At 49.5% G+C, this 16,346-nt stretch overlaps 1 protein-coding gene across 4 annotated transcripts in view; it reads right to left on the reverse strand.

Moving 5' to 3' along the window:
• The window catches only part of GAB3 (GRB2 associated binding protein 3), a 61,220-nt gene that overhangs the window by 19,384 nt on the left and 25,490 nt on the right, over window positions 1-16,346 (reverse strand). For 2 of the 4 annotated variants that reach the window (XM_040084097.2, XM_040084098.2), the window contains exon 2: window positions 1,976-2,279. In XM_040084097.2, the coding sequence (XP_039940031.1) occupies window positions 1,976-2,279 (304 nt within the window). Of the gene's footprint in view, window positions 1-1,975; window positions 2,280-3,276; window positions 3,422-8,729; window positions 8,919-16,346 lie in introns of those variants that run through there. The other 2 variants (XM_040084099.2, XM_040084100.2) reach the window with 2 other exon arrangements.

The raw sequence follows: 16,346 nt of genomic DNA on the forward strand, positions 1-16,346 counted from the left end.
TGTGGAGCTGTGCAGATTTAAATCAGAGGATCTGGATGTGCTTGGCAGCCTGACCTGGATACACTCACTGGCAGGAGCTGCAGGATAAATAGAAGCTCCTAGGAGCTGTTTGGCATTAGAGGCACAGTGAGATGTCTGGAGGCTTAGCTCACACCATCCTCGATGAGGGCTGCGAGTTCAGGTGCCAGACTTTGTACTGAACCAAGGCAAGTGCTCGGCACTGCTGAACTTCCTGGGGGGTAATATCTGCCTTGGAAAGCAGAGTGTCAGCCTTCCCAGCTGCTGCTGCAAGAGCTTCATTCATTTCTCAGCCATCAGTGCCCACACCGGCAGTCTGCTGGGAGAGAAACACCAGCGTGTAATACTCTGAGTATTGTCCATGTGCAAGGCTTACAAGCAACAGTGAACAGCAAAACAGAGCAAGCATTTCCCAGTAAAAATGCATCTGTCTGGGACAAGCCACTGTCTTAGCTCCTCTGCCACAGATCATCCTCACACAGTGCCAGGGAGAAAGCTGCCTACACAACTGAAGGACAAAAAATTATTTTTCTCTTTTGCATAGAAGGGTTCACCTTAATTTCGGAGTAAATTGGTAAAACTGTATCTAAAATAATCCAGCACCTGAAATAACAATCCAAGAGCAACAGCTCAGCACCAACAAGGGCAGAACAGCAGGAGGGTGGTTACTGAGTATCTCTAATTCCATCCGAGCTAGAAAGGCAGTAGACTCCAATCCCTACCAGCCCTGCTTTGAAATCTGTGTCCATGGGCAGCTTATAGGGACGCACAATCTGTCAGCAAGTTTCCACGGTGCTTTCTGAAGCGAATGGTAAAAGAAGAGACATCACACTGGTACCAGGACCACCACAGCGTTCCTGCCACTCCCTTTCCCCTCAGAAGGCAGCTAAGCAATGCTAGGAACCATGAGAGATTAAAACAAAACCTTTCTCAAAGCCTTTTGTTTCCCACAGAGCTGCTTGGTAATGCTGTGGCCACGCAGCCCTTGCAGACACCAGCAGCACAAGGACCATGCAAGGATGAACTGCCTGGCCACTCTGCCAGGCCCCAAACACATCACTGCCCGAGGGCTCCTGTCCCTCCATGCCCCCCTTTTCTACCCCTGCACTGCCTTTTATCGCTTGGAGAGGCTTCATTCTGACTCACTTCCTCTCAAACTCTCAAATTGCTGCTGTATCTGCCCCTTGGAATTGTCAAGGGAAAGACAGATTGCTGTTATCTGAGCCCGATTATCTCATTTAGAAGGTAAGTTAATGATGGTACAGGTCCCCACTTTAATTACTGGCTACATCCATCTCAGAGTGGTTAATTCTTGGCAGCTTTTCAAGAAATTCACTCTGCTGAGTATACACAGGTGTAGGGCCTGGCAAGAGGAGCTGCCTTTATGCTCCACTGGCAGCACCATCTCTTAAGTCTATACACACACCTCTAACACTCCTGTCCTCTGCCTTTTCTTTATTTTCTCTTATTAACAGATGAAGGCAGCTTAGTATTTCTGTCACTGATTTATGTACATGCATATACACCCAAGTCTGTGCACATTCCACGTCCAGCAAAGCCTGAGAAAAAGGGGAGTTTTGCAGGATGCTTTCCTGGAACAGGTGTCTTACATTAAGCCAAGCTAAATAAATACAGGACATGTAATGAAATAAATGGCCCCAGAAGATAACACACAGTCAGCTTTCCACATAAACAGCACCTTTTCTTATTAGGGAGCTGCTGTTTGCTCTAGCAGGAATTGCTTCATCAAAGTGAGACCAAGCAGTCAGTATTTCCACCCAGCAGCAGTGAGGTCCCTGAGAACTTTCAGGTCAGGGGTTAGCAGTATCTCAGTGCTGTATGGAGCTACAGGAACCACAGCCCTCCTGCACCTGCCCAGCCCAGCCTGACAGCGAGCTCCACGCCTCCTGCCACCCCGGGCATTCCCCCACAGCCTCCCAGACGAGCGTGATCCTACCTGTGCCATCTTCCAGATGTCCGAAGTTACAGATCTGGCTGATATTGTGCACCCAGACCTGCATCTCCTCCTCGGTCTTGGCCACCAGGTAGAAGGTGCGGTAGGTGGTCCTCACGATGAACACGAAGTTGTTCTGGAACTCCTTCTTGATGAAGTTGGGCCCCGAGTGCTTCAGCACCTCGCACTCGTTGAGGTCGATGATGCGGATGGGTTTTTTGGAGTGGCTGCTCCGGTAGTACTCCAGCACGTCGGGGTTCCCGCTCATGCGGCCCCTGCGCAGCACGAACCAGCGCTTCCGCCACGCCTGCAAGGGCACACACAGGGGCTGAGAGGGACACGCGCCCACCCATGCAGCCGGCCCACACGCTGCAGCAGCAGGGCCCGCAAACACCCCCCAGCTCACGGAACCCGGTCAGAAACCCAGCCCATCGCTGCACCCTGTCCCCGACCACTGAACCACGTCCCTAAACTCCACATCGGCATGTTCCTTCAAGAACTCCAGGGGTGATGACTCCAAGCACTTTGCAGTCGCCCCATGAGTGAGCTCTCAAACTCCTCTTTGAATGCCAGAGCCTGGGGACCAGCCTCCATTCCAGGAATTCCAGTCATCATCCCTGGAATTCCACCTCAGTTCCAGGGATGGTGACTCCAATCCTCTTGCAGTCACCCCCATCAGTGAGCTCTCAAACTCTTCTTTGAGTGCCAGTGACTGCAAAATGCTTGGATTCATCATCCCTGGAATTCTTGAAGGAACACGCCTATGTAGTGTTTAGGGACACTCCCTGGGCAGCCTGTTCCAGTGCTTAGCCACCCTTCGAAGAAGAAATTTTCCTGATGTCCAAACTAAACCTCCCCTGCAAGAACCTGAGGCCGTTTCCTCTTGTCCTGTTGCTCACTACCTGGGAGAAGAGCCTGACCCCCACCTGGCCACAACCTTCTTTCAGGTAGTTCTGGAGCAACAAGGTTCTCCCTCAGGCCTCTCTCCTCCAGGCTGAACAACCCGAGTTCCTCTAGCTGCTCCTCATGGGACTTGCGCTCCTTGCTTATTTTCTATCAGGTTTTACAGCTGTTTTGATAAGCTGGCCAAATTGTGATTTTTATTTGATGCGCCTGCTATCAGCTCGCATTGGAGACTGGAAAACAGGCAGAGGGCTGTCCCGGGGAGGTCAGGATGAACATTCTCCTTCCCTCACCCCGCCAACACGATGCAATCAGAATGATCCAACACACCACCACCTCATTCACAGAAGGGAGAACACGTTTTTCTTCGTAAAAACCAAAATACCGAGAACTGCACATACCTGGAAACCAGAGCCTGGGCAAAGCCCAGGGCTCCAGATACCCTGTGCAGCTTCCCTCCCACGGCTTTCAGTGCTATTACAAAGCTGTCAATGAGCTGCCAATTACTTCTGAAAGCCCGGAGCAAACCCTGAGGGTGTTGTAGCGCTAAAAATCAAACAGAAAACTTCAGCATCTTACAAAAGGACAATTATTTACACAGGCACTGTCAACCTAAAGCAAACCTGGCAAGCAGTGATGTTTTCTGACCCCCGTGACTGAAGGTATGAATCCTACACAGGCTGACATGAACTCCTGGCAGCATCAGATGCAGCATCACTCTATAAAGCTACATGCCTGTTTCTAGGCACAAAATAATATAATTTTCCCCCCTGCTTTTTTTTTTTCTTTTATTTTCCCAGCAGCTGTTTTTGTTCATCAACAGTATAAGCACCTCTGTGTTGATTATAGCTGTCACCAACACCTACTCTGAGGGCCAGAAGAAATCAATCCTGATCTCTGTCCCACAGAGAAAAGCCAAAAATCAGACATTAGGGCCTTTGCCCTTGCAAAACCCCATAAAACTGTTGGATACATCATGCCCAAACCAGCCAGGCCAGGGAGCAGCCAAGGCTGCAGCTGTGATGGAAACCTGGGGAAGGTGCAGGGGCTCTCACACTGCCCAGGGACCTCCAACAAGTCACAGACACTGGCTGCTTTCCCTGCCTTCGTCTGAGTGAAAAGTTCATCAAAAGAAACATCTGAACAACCACTACCACAACCTCCCCGCCTGAATCTTACCCAAGAACTCTCTGCAGAAGAACTTAGTCACAGTGATGTAAACCTAGGTGGTAGCTTGTGTTTGAGTTAAAAACCACACTCAGTTTGCATCCAGGCCATTACATTTATTTTGGGGCCTCCTGAAATTATTATTTTCTCGACAAAGGAGTGACAGGAATAAGAAGTTTACATGTCCTCCAAAGCTTTGTGGGCACCAGAGAGAAAGCTGTACCAGAGAAACACAACTACCATCAGACGAGAGCCAACATCAATCTAGAACAATTTCCATCTGCCCCTCGTGAGTGAAACAGTTCGATGCCAAAAGAAAGCAAGAATTTGCAGCAGCATTGGTTGGCCGCCAGCACATTCCTTTGTGAAACACAAGCTATCAGTTGTTTTCGTCTTGCTCCAGAATTTCTGACTTTGGGAATTCCAGAGTCACATCTGAAAGAAAGAGGAACGGCTGTTTCCATTTCAGTAGGGTTTCTAAGAAAGAGCTCGCTCCTTCCACAATCTGACGTGTTTGCTTCTGCTGAGTGAGTGGTGTGAGGTTTAGAGGGCTGCTCCTACACGTGAGCATTTGATCCACCTCAGACAAAAAAGCCTCCAGCAGCCCCAGTCTGAGCTGGGGAACAGCTGAAAAGGTTTAGCCAAGGACCTTCCTCACTTACCTTCTGCCTGAGGACCATGTTCTCATTTGTCTGTACAACAGATCCAGTATTTGAGAACTAAATAATTTATTAGAGGACACACAAAGCTCAGTGAAGTAAATTGGCCTGAAATGTAATTTGCCTGGCGGTTTTTTTTTTTTTTTTACCAGTTTTAACAAGAAAGCACAGAACAACCAACGAACCAGTAAACGTGAGGTTCTTGACCAGCTATATTAATGCTTACAACTCCCCCATGAGGATAATGCTCATTTTACAGAAAGAAGCAGAGGGAAGGGTGGCTGTGTGCTGGTTCCTTGCAGCCCTGCTCCTGGCACAGGACGTGTGCTGCTCCCCAGGCTCTGGCACTCAAAGAAGAGTTTGGGACTGCAAAACACTTGATCCCACAAAACCCCCTGGAGAGGGGAAAGCAGCAAATCCCACCAGAGGAGGGTTTTGGCATGGCTTCTCCCCCACAGCTGGCTGAGAGCTTCAGTGCACAGATCTCCTCCTGCCACTCAGGGTGGGCCCACAACTTCAGCCACCCTCCTTGGGGCAGGAGAACCAGCAGAGCTGCAGGATGAGAGTCCCACAGGACTGCCAGCACCTGAGACAAGTTTGTTTCACAGCTTGTCATTTTTTAAAGAACAGCTTTTGAACATATTCCCGTGGAAAAAAAAAAAAAAAAAAAAAAGAAGTGAAGCAGAACTTCATAGCATTTCCTATAAAAAGCCCGAAAGAGGAAGTAGAAATTCATATGTAGTCAGGTTTGTAAGCAGCTGATTCTGAGCCCTCTAAGGCCATGCATGTTACCAGTGACACAGAGAGGGAGGCTGCAGAGCACGGTCCCTGCAGGAGCAATCTGTGCAGCAGTCAGGGCCAGCCCCCAGCAAATGTCCTGGTGTTCCAAGAGGACATTTCTGGGAGCTCTCTGTGCCTCTCCTGGCAGGGCACACGCTCCTCAGACTGCCAGAGCCTCGCAGAGGAGCTCACACCCCGGCAGCCTGCCGTGCTGGGCTGTAGCACCTGAGTTACTCACTGACAGAAGGCAGATGGAAATGACCTTTTCAACCACGCTGGCCGTGCCCCGGCTGGAGCTCTGGTTTTGCTGTTTCGGTGGTGGCTGCTGCTCTGCAGCACCTATCAGCTCCACATAATTAATCTCTCCCTAACGAGGCTGCCTGCTTGTCCCTTCCAGTGTGTCCCTGTGGAGCACTCTGGGAGCAGATGAGCTCACTGCCCATCACTCTCTGCTTTAATGCTTCTCTTGGATTTGGTCTCCTTACTTTCCACTCAGCTCTCACAAATGTCTTCAGCAGTGAGAGGCTGAAACTCATGGTTTATGACCGGGAAAGGAAAAATCAATAAATACTCAATTTCAGAGAGGGATACTCCTCCCTCAGGCCCTTCCTCTGCCTCCACAGGCATGTAATTCTAGTTAATCTAGAGAACAGAATACGATATTCTTTTGCAGCAGTTTTTCTCCCTTTGCTTGGGTGCCTGGAAGCTGAGGGCCATTCTCCACTGTGCTGGGAAGGAACTCCCTTCTCCCTTTCCCCACCTGTTCATCCCCACTGCACCTCTGCTTCCTCAAGGCTTGGGCTCAGCTCTGGTGTGGAAAAAGCTCCGAGCTAACCAGTGCTTCCATCCAGAACAGCTCCCCACACGGAGTGGCACAACTGGTCTGGCTCATCCCCTGCACAGGGAGCGTGTGACATCCCAACAGCATCCCCACCTGCTCCTCCTGACCCAGGCACTTTCACAGTGACTCTGAGTCAATGAACCTTGCTTCAAGAGAGTCAGCACGAGCCCCGGAGAGACGAGATGGGTGTGCAAGGGGAAACACCTCCTTCCTTTCAAGGTGATACGGCCGTGTTAATTGACTAAGAACACCAGCCAGAAAATTTCCTGCACTTTAAGTGCGATGCGAGCTTTGTAATAAAGCGCCTCAGAGGACATCCTGTAGAAGCACAGAGGTGTCCTTTGTTTCTGTGTCTTTACAGGAAGAAATCTGTGGTTTGTGAAGAAAAGATGACACACATTCTTAAAAAGCAGGAAAAAAAAAAATCCCCCAGTCATATGTTGCCCGCTAACCTACACACATTCCCACTGCCTGCTCTGCATCCTAATCCACAATATTTATGGTGCTTCACATAAACAAACATCTGCATCTGCGTGAGTCACTGCTATTTAATAAACATGAAGATTCTTTGTTACTCTAATGGGTTTGTTCGGGCACGGAGGGTCAAAGTAAACCCAAAAACTTGAGGATTTTAAGCTCTTAAAATACTTGCAGAAAATAAGAAAGCAAGTTCTGAAGGTAAAATCAATAATGAAACCACTTCATTTTGGGGAGGGAGACAGGAGCCAGACAATTGCGTGAAGAAATATCATTTCCCTCATGTGTCCTGTCCCTCAGTAAGAGCAGTAAAGAACTGTGCTCCTCACGGTCATTTGATGAGAGGTTCCCCCTAAGGACACTGGCACAGCATCCCTTTGCTCCTCGTGTCAGAAAAACCCTTCTTCTGACTTAGAGAAGGGCTCTTGAGAGGCATTTTAAAGATTTTATTCCCTTTTCAGTCTCACGAGAAGGATGAGACAGTTCAGATGTTAAAATTCACACCATCACAATCAGAAGCTAAACTATCTCCTAATAACATTGTAAGCGTTTCTTGGCCTGTCAGCTTCTGCCACACAATGCTACTAACGCTTCTAAACCAATCACCTATTAAAACACCCCACGTGGGTCCTGCTACAACACATCTTTCACAGTTCTGTTTCTCCAAAGCATCCAGTCTATTTGCAAAGTCATCATCTGAAACCCGTTTCCAGCTCCGTTTCTCTCCCATCCCACGGCCTTTCCAAGGCAGCACACCTCATCTCCGAGTTTGTACAGATGCACAGGACTGTGTGAGCCTTCTGTCAGGCTTTGGGAATCCTCCCAAACCCATTTCCCACAGCCGTGCAGGCAGGAATTGCTCACGGGGCTGAGGGGGAGCAGCAGTGCTGTGCCCTCCTCTCTCTCCCCACGCCTCCGGGGTGCCAAGGGGCTCTGCCCCAAAGAGGACCACCAGCTCCCACCAGGAGGATGCTGCAGTGGGTGAACAACAGCCCTGGGTGGAGGGAAGCCGATGTTGGCCAGCTGACCTGTCCTGGGCAGGCAGGTGGACGCTGTCCCAGCCGCACCCCTGCAGCCTGTGACACCGGGCAGGGGGTACCAAAGCACCAGGGCTGGACTTGACTCACGTCATGAGCACCCTCACACCCTCTGCTTTGTTTGGTCTTCCTTTTTCACTTGTAGTGGGGGTGTGCAATAGGTCACAGCTCGGAGCAGAGCTCCCAGCAGCAGAAGACAGCACTGCAATGATTTTTGCCATTCGAGGACCTCCTCACACCCAGAGCCCTCTGCTCCTCCGGGATAATTCTCCTTCCCAAGTGCAGGCACTGTGAAACAGCAATTCCTTTAAGCTGCCCCTCAAACCACACCTTCTGACTGCTGCTAGAATTCTGCAAGCATTTAAGCTCCCTGACAGTGAAGACTCACAGGCAGGACTCTTTACATGAGGATGTTTACAGCCTCGCCCGCTAGCCAAGAGTTTTAGTTCCATATTTCCTCAAAGCATGTTTATATGTAGCATTTAAAATGACATTGTTGTCATCCTGAATGCAGTTTAACTTTCTGGAGTAGTTTTTTTCCCTTCTGAATCCTGAAGCACTTGACAAGTGGTACCTCACAGTTACAGACTCCATCTGTTTGTGATTTGTTCACCTGTCCCAGGACACACCTGCCTCTGAAGTCACACGGTGTTCCTGATCATCCCCTGCTTCTCCACACACCCACAGGGATGCAGCACTCCCACCCCGGGGTTTGGCTTCAGCCCAGCTGTAGTGACACTTCTGCACCTCAGGGTCACCTCCATCACCGAGATGGGCACAGCACTCCAGAGTGCTTCTTCAAAAACTTCAGGGGGCCTCAAGCATCAGCACCTCATTACCTAAAATACCTTCTCTACACTGCAGCCCCATGTTATTTAAAAAGCCTTCCATACCTTTGCTGGGTTGCAGTCCTACAGACAGCCCCACACAGCTCTGGCTCTTTCTCCTGCACCTCCAGCTCACTGCTTCCTGTCCCTGGCACAGGCACCTCTCCCTGTCTGTCCCTGGTACAATTTCTGACACTTTCTGTCCTTTAGCGTGGCCTCCTGCCCCTTCCTCCTCCCAGCACGAGGAGCAGACTCCAACTGACTCCAAGTGCCCACTGCAGCCCCGAATTCACTCTTTTATCCCCCACAGCTGTGAGGGCAAAGCTGCTCCCACTCCTGGGTAATTCACACAGCTGCGACCCATCGGGGGCACGATTGCCTTCAGCACTGCCACTGTCTGTTCTCCCACACCTCAAACCCACCCTGCAGAAGGTGGCACAACAGAGATCTGCTGGTCTGGCCTGGCACCACTCCTCTGGTCAGTTAAAAAACAAAATTTGGATTTCTCAGGATGCAGGATTGGGCTTTTTACAGAAACAAGTTGAAAACAGAAAGGAGAAACTTAATATAACTGACACAGCTCTTCCTGGATTTAACCATTAACTTTGTTTTCTCTAAATGGAAAAAATGCTGCTGAAGCTTTAAGTTGCCAGACAGGAATTCCTACTTTTACATAAAAGGAACTTGTGTAAAACTGTCTGGAAACTCTTAAGATCCCCTTGACTTGTTCAGAAAAAATTCTTTAATACTAACTTCAGTAATAAGAGATAATCTTGAATAGAGGTAGATTTTGATTTCTTAGAATGGCTTTAACACAAAAGTCTTGCACAGTCTTAAAGGACATTTGGAAGACTCTGCGTGGACCTTTGAGATCTGAATGAAAAATAGGTTGCAACCAGGTTGTTTAAGAAACAAGATTTCTGAAATACAAATGCCCGATACAAACATCTGCTGAATAACTGAATCTAGCTCAGTCACAGGAGCCTTCAGTCATTTCTGGAAACAAGAACAGGAAAACGTATATACCAAAGGGACTGAAGTTTGGACAAATTTTCAGCAAATTTGCTAAACTAATAGCTTTTATGGAAGGACTCCAAACCTGCCTTGCGAAGGGAAGGAGCAGGGGCGAATCCCCTTCCTTGTCACTTGCAAGCACAACGTGAATACAGATGTGCAACGCAGTTAAAGGCCAGAAAAGCTGCCTGGAGATTGCGCCCTGCCCAGGGCTATCTGGAGTCCCTCTCCCTGTGTTTTACTTGGAACTGGCAGTTTTCTCAGTATTCTTTACACAAACAGAGCGAATTCTGCTGTTTCACCTTGTTAACTGAACATGTGGTGTGAGGTCAGCAACAGTCGCCAGCCTATCTGCAACTGTCTGCGCTCACATGATGCTGCAGCTCCAGCATAAACAGGAAATTGGGCAAAGTGACTCCTCCAGTAGGGGACCACAGCACCACTTTTTCTTTTTTGTTTAAAAAAAAAAAGAGTGTTCAGCAACACGCTGTCAGAGCTCCTGAAGAAAAGCAGAGTATCCAGCAGGAGCAGAGTGAAAGCTGCAAAGGGTTTATTTAGGCTGCAGCGTTTTTGCCTAAAAAAAAGGCCTTAGCCTCGCTAGGCTGAGGAAATGCCCCCACGTTCAGTGTCCTGCTCAGCTGATCTGGGAGCACGAGGAGTAAGGAGCTGTATCCTCCACATCCCCTTCAGAAAATCTGGGCTGGTTTTTTTTTTTACATCCTTATTGACTTCACGGCTACAAACGCCGCAAAGGCTTTGACCTTTGCACTTCATTTCACTCCTAAAATTGCCTGGAGAAAGGAAGTGTGAGGGAGGCAGGCAGAAAAACAGGGAGGAGGCACACGTGTGTGGGAGGACTTGCTGTGGAGAGCAGGTCACTTCTGCTGAAAATAAGAATCAACCTCCCTGCACGTATGGGCAAAGATAGAAAACCAGGAGCAGAAATCTCACAGCAGCAGCTATACAGAATCCAGATGAGCTCTGTTTTTCGGCATGTGGAGGGGGGCACTGATTTAATTGCATGCTCTAAGGTACACAGACTCAGATCTCCTCTGGGATCTACGTGCTGGCCTGAGATCAGTCCCGTGGGACGCGCCCGGCCTTTGCGGTGACATTTCAGCTCCACTGACGGGAACGGCAAAGCTCCCGTGTGCTCTGAGGGGGACAGGTCCTCCTCCCCACAGGGAGCTTTGAGACACTCACAGCTTCCCAAAAATGGAAACACGACACGAAGAAATTATCTGAATAAAGGAAATGTGTCCCTGGACTCACGAGGAGCATTTCCACCAAGAGCACCAGGAGATGAACTCTCCCTTCGTGGCTCCGGCCTCCTTTTGTGGCTCACACACGGGCTGCCCTCAACCCACTTCTCTCCAGCCAAAGAGCAAATACCTGCTGGTGACTTCAGGCACGGAAAAGGCCCTGTTAGGGGGAAGGCAGGCTGGCCCCATATCCCCTACCCTGGCCATACCATCAGGGCAGGCATCACCCCCGGGCGGGGCTGGGTACCACGGCTCCCGCACGAGCTGGGACTGCCCGGTGCGCCGCGAGAGCACAGCAACCAGGGAACAAACGAACGAGGCTGAAATCAAGTGAAGTCTGGAAACGAACTGAAGTTTGGAGAGCTCTGTGTTTGTCCCAGAAATGCGGTTCAGGCCTCTGCAGCCTCCAACTGGAAGCAGCGCTGTGTGATTCAGATGCTCAGCCAAAGCCCATCATCGCTGGCCAGACTCCCTGGGTGAATATTTACAGAAAACAAACCAGATTATAAACCAAGAGTTATTTGTCAGACCTATTTAGTAAATATTATAATTGTATTTAAGAGCGCACCAAGTGTGTGGGCAAGGCACAGACCAAAACAGACGGTGGAATGTGCTGGATGAAGTCTCTGCATGGCATACACACAAGCACTGATGGTGTTTAAAGGGGCTGGGTTTAGGTGGCCCATGCTTCCTTCAAAGCAGGTTGAGCTGGACCTCAACAACCCCAACTGAAGGGGCTCAACAGCCGGTTCTACGCCCATTTGTTCATTTCAAAGTACATTATTAGAACACCAGCTACGCTGCGGAATTTATAGTTCTGTTTTGATTGCAGTTCTGCAGTTTTCACCTGTCTTCTCATGAACTAAATTGTGCTGCTTAACCTTTAATTATTCTCTAGGCAGTGGTACATCTCCCCACCTGGGTTTACTTCTTTAAAAGCTGTCTTAAATTAGTCTCTGCTTTACACTTGACAGGAGGCAGAGCTATTTTGATATTTTTAGACTTTTTTTTTTGTTCCCCTCGGTTTGTGTAAAAGTGGTCATCACTCACACTGCTCATAATATACAGCACCCACTGCCTGTCATTTTTTATTTTAAAATACATAAATGTTAGGAAACATATAAACAATGCTCCTTGTGCCAGGCTTTCTTTTTTCTGCTGAAGAATTCTGAGTTGTCAGTACTTTCTCTGTCTCTGTTGGGCACCGCGTGTCACCCAAGGAAAGAGGGTTTCAGGACGAAGGGTTTGAAGAAGCAGCACCCCGTGAGCTCCTCTCTCCTTTAGGTTTTAGGTGTGTTTCACAAAGTCAGCTGGTTAAAGTCAGCTCCAGTATCCAAACACTGCTTGTGTAAACTTCCCATGCTTGGGAGATAACTGTGCTCTGGGAAGGCAACGCTGCTGGGAAATTCTGCAGAAAAAATCGCTTTTTTCCCCTCAGTGCTCTGCCTGCCTCACACTGACCCGTGGAGCAGAATGCTCCAGTGGAGCTGGGAATGGGCAGCAGGGCACAAACGGCCCAGAGCTGTGCTGCTCAGGGAATCGCACATCTGCAGCATCCCAGAGTCACACCCTGTGCCTGAGAGCACCCAAACATTCCCTGAGCTCTGTCAGCCCTGGTGCTGTGACCACTTCCCTGGGGAGGCTCTTCCAGCACCCAGACACCCTCAGGGTGAAGAAGTTTTTCCTGATATCCAACCCAAACCTACCCTGACACAGCTTCATGCTGTTCTTCCGTCCTCTCACTGGCCACCAGACAGGAGATCAGTGTCTCATCTCATTCTCCCCTCATGAAGAAGCATCCTCATCATCAGCCCCCTCTCTTCTCACCTCCTCAGACCAGTGCAAATGACATTTGCAGGTTAAGCTTTTTCAGCCCCCTGTTATCGCTGCAGCCTTTGCCTGGATGTGGAGATGTGAATGTGGCCAGGGCTGGTTTTCGCTGTGTAGCACTGCTTCTGAAAAAACTCAGCGTGGCAAATGAGGTCCTAGGAGCATATGTAAAGTTTATCTTCATTTCCATGACTGCTCAAACTTCCCTTGCTGAACCAAATGATGAAATCACAACATGTTCAGAAATATTAAATCATTTCCTCCACATCTGAATATAACAGGCTGCAGAGGGAAAACAATTACTTCTGGCATGCTGCACACTTTTAACGCTCTGAATTCTGGTATCCCAGCACATTTACAGGCTCGCACCCTGATCACAGCAGCATTAGAACAACTAAGGACTGTGATTTATTTCCTAGGAAATGCCCCAGCCTTGCCAAACCCAACTTTGCCTGAGGATTTTAGACCACACAGTGCACACCCAGGCAGCAACTTCAGGATGCCCCAAACCAGCGTTCTGAAAAGGATTTAACGCAAGGATTGCCCTGCCTGGTACCTCTCAGGGTGGGCACCTGCTGGTTTTCTTATCTTCTTTTTGTGTTGGAGCTGGGATTGATAAACGGGAGTCACAGCTTCATGTCTGGACTCGGTGTTTATTAGTTCTTACCTATATTACAGCCCCATGAGCTCTGAGCTCTAACTAGCAAGAGGTAAAATGGATGCCTCTGACTCTTTCCAAGGTTATTTAAGCGCTAATCACCCAATAATGAGGTGACACCTCTATTATTTATACTTCTGACCCAATAATGACCACCCAAGGCTCACAGTGTGGACCTTTTTCACCCAATTAGAAAAAAACCCACCCAAACCATGAAGAAGAAGGTGAAGGACTTGGACAACACCCAAAATCCACCATATTGCCCCATATCTATTACTGTATACTGAAATTTTAAATCGAAGTTTTTCACCCTGTGATGTCACACACTTCCATTCAAACCACGCACCCACAACCCCAGTGCCATCACCCAATTTTGGGAGCCTGCTCCATGGCCTCGGGGTAAATGTGGTGCTTGCTTGAGGGTCAGTGCCTGTGAGCACAGAAAGCCTGAAATTTTCGTCCTCCAGAGTTCCAGCAGGCACCACCCTGCCCCTGGCAGGAGCAGAGCTGCTCCTCACCAGGGCCGTGCTCCTCGCTGTGCCAGCTCCCACATGGGAAATCCTGGGAGGGCTGCTGATGCCAGGGGGGAACAACAGGGCCTCCCCAAAGAGAAAGGAGAGAAAGAGTGAGAAATGACAGAGCTCATTTCTGCAGAACCCCGTGGATTTCACACCCAGAAGGGTTCATGGCTGCAGGCTGATGAAGATGCAGTGTGCAAGAGGAGAGCCCAGCTTTCCTGAGCAGGTGCCTTCTCTTTGGGGATATGCTCAGCCAGTTGACAGGGGTTTGTAATGCAGATCCTTTTTTTTTTTTTTTTGTGGGTACAGCAGGAGTAAAACTCCCTGCCAAGCTCCACAAATAGTGGAACAGCTTGGGAGTAAAGACAGATTTCAGAAATGAAAGTTCAGCTCGATGTATCGGGAACAACGAGCAATTAACGTGCTCAGCAATGTCTTAAATATGAGCAATGTGGGAGAAGGGTAATAGCTCCCTTTCTATCATTTTTCAACCTGTCAGCACACTGATCTGTGAAACACCAAAATGCAGATTCTTAGTGATGTAAACTGGCAAACGTGGCTGAAGGCAGCGGTATCGTGCAGCCGAGCTGGATCTACGTCCTTTTTCAACAATAAAGCTCTCAGAAGAGTATGTGCTCGTGGGATGGTGAAACGGGACCAATGTTACTGGTACAAAAGTGAGCACAATGCGCCAGCTGGGTTTTTCCACAGGCATTTTCAAAACTACAGCCTTTATTTCTGCTTTTCTGCAACTTCTTCTCTATCTCTTCTCCTCCCTTCCCCATCCTTTTTTTTTTTTTCTTTCCTGTGGTTTATACACTCCCAGCTACACCCAGAAAAGGAGGTCACCAGGGAGCAGTAAGGATGTGGATGCAGGCTGTGACTGCATCGTTTGCTCTGTGCGTGCTGCTGGCTGCCTCCCCTCACCAGGCAGAGAAAGGCCCAGGAAGGAGGAGCAGAGGAGAAGGCATTAATTCTGGGCTGGCTCTGTGTGATGATGTGCCACTGCCTCTGCTGCTGGTGCTCTCTGAAGAGGCCCTGGGGGCAAACAGAGACAGATGGGACGTGCTCCAGGGAGAAGGTGCCTTCTCCTGGTGTCTGCAGGTGAGGGATGAGGGACCCTTCACGCCCAGGCTGCTGTGACCCGTGAACACGAGGCTGTAAGGGTTTGTCAAGCTAATGGGGAACATGAAGAGCTGCACAAGCTCCTTGGGAGCTGCTCTGCCCCTTTCCTGCCCATTCCCCTCACAGCTGGTCGTGGCAGGTCAGTGCCACCACCTCTGTGCACGGTCACCCACTGCCACTTTGTGCCAGCACCTTCTGCCCTGAGGAAAATACCTGAACACCTGTTCCTCCTGCGTCCTGGCGTCTGGGGAGCACCTGAGGCACATCTGGGGCCCCTGAGGCACACCTGGGGCACATCTGGGGCCCCTGAGGCACACCTGGGGCACCTGTCTCCAGCCCTAGGGAGGCTGCAGCGAGGGCAGCCCAGGATGATGCCATCCCAACCATGCTGCTCTGCTGGGGTGAAATGAGCCCCTGTGACCCTGGCAATGACCAAGGGGTGTTCTGCTTTCCTCTGATGGGAAGAGCTGGTCAGTTGGCTTTGAAGCCATACCTCAGCCAGCCCAAATTCCAGAAACCTTCAAAGCCAAAAGTGTTCAGTCATCTGCATGGTCTGCAGTGCTTGCATATGCTTCTGAAGGAAGCAAATGGAAGTGTGGCTGATGCTGATACTTGAACTGCTTGAATGCTGTCAACTTGAATTGCAAAACAGGAGCTGAAGTGAAATTCCAGCTGCCTTGGAGTTCCTCTGCTGAATTTTGAAGTAATTTTCAGTTTTGAAGTGGGTTTTATTGCTTCTAATCCTTTAGGAGAGATTAATGAAGACAGAGGAACTAGCAGCAGAAATGCTAAGACAGCGTTATACACCAAGATCTGCTCCAACCAAAATGCAGACACATAAAAATTCAAAACTCCCCACAGATACGACCATTTCCTGACCAGCTGAGTGTGCAAGCAGGGTTGATCCACGGGGCTCTCCCGTGTTGAGGACACTGCACTCCCTTCCCAGCCACTGCTGAGCTCTCCTCTTCCTCCCACCAGTGATGCCCCAGCCACAGAATGGTCAAATAACTGGAGGCTTGTGCCCAACACTGCGCTGCCAGCCTGTTCCAAAGAGTGCAAATCGTGGATACTCAGTGCCTTCAGGCTGGCCAAGAAAGCCCTGCTCAGAGCATTTACCTCAGGGAGCGTGTGGAGACATTCCCAACAAAGAAACCGTGCGCCACTGAAGCTGCCTGTCAGAGACAAACAAAGCAGACTTTCCCCTGTGCCTGCCCTGGGTTCAAACGTGGTGCTTTGGGGAGCCACGCAGATTATTCTTTTTATACCAGGTCTC

The sequence above is a fragment of the Hirundo rustica genome, chromosome 21 (genome assembly GCF_015227805.2).
Source record: "Hirundo rustica isolate bHirRus1 chromosome 21, bHirRus1.pri.v3, whole genome shotgun sequence".
Taxonomy (NCBI): Eukaryota; Metazoa; Chordata; class Aves; order Passeriformes; family Hirundinidae; genus Hirundo; species Hirundo rustica.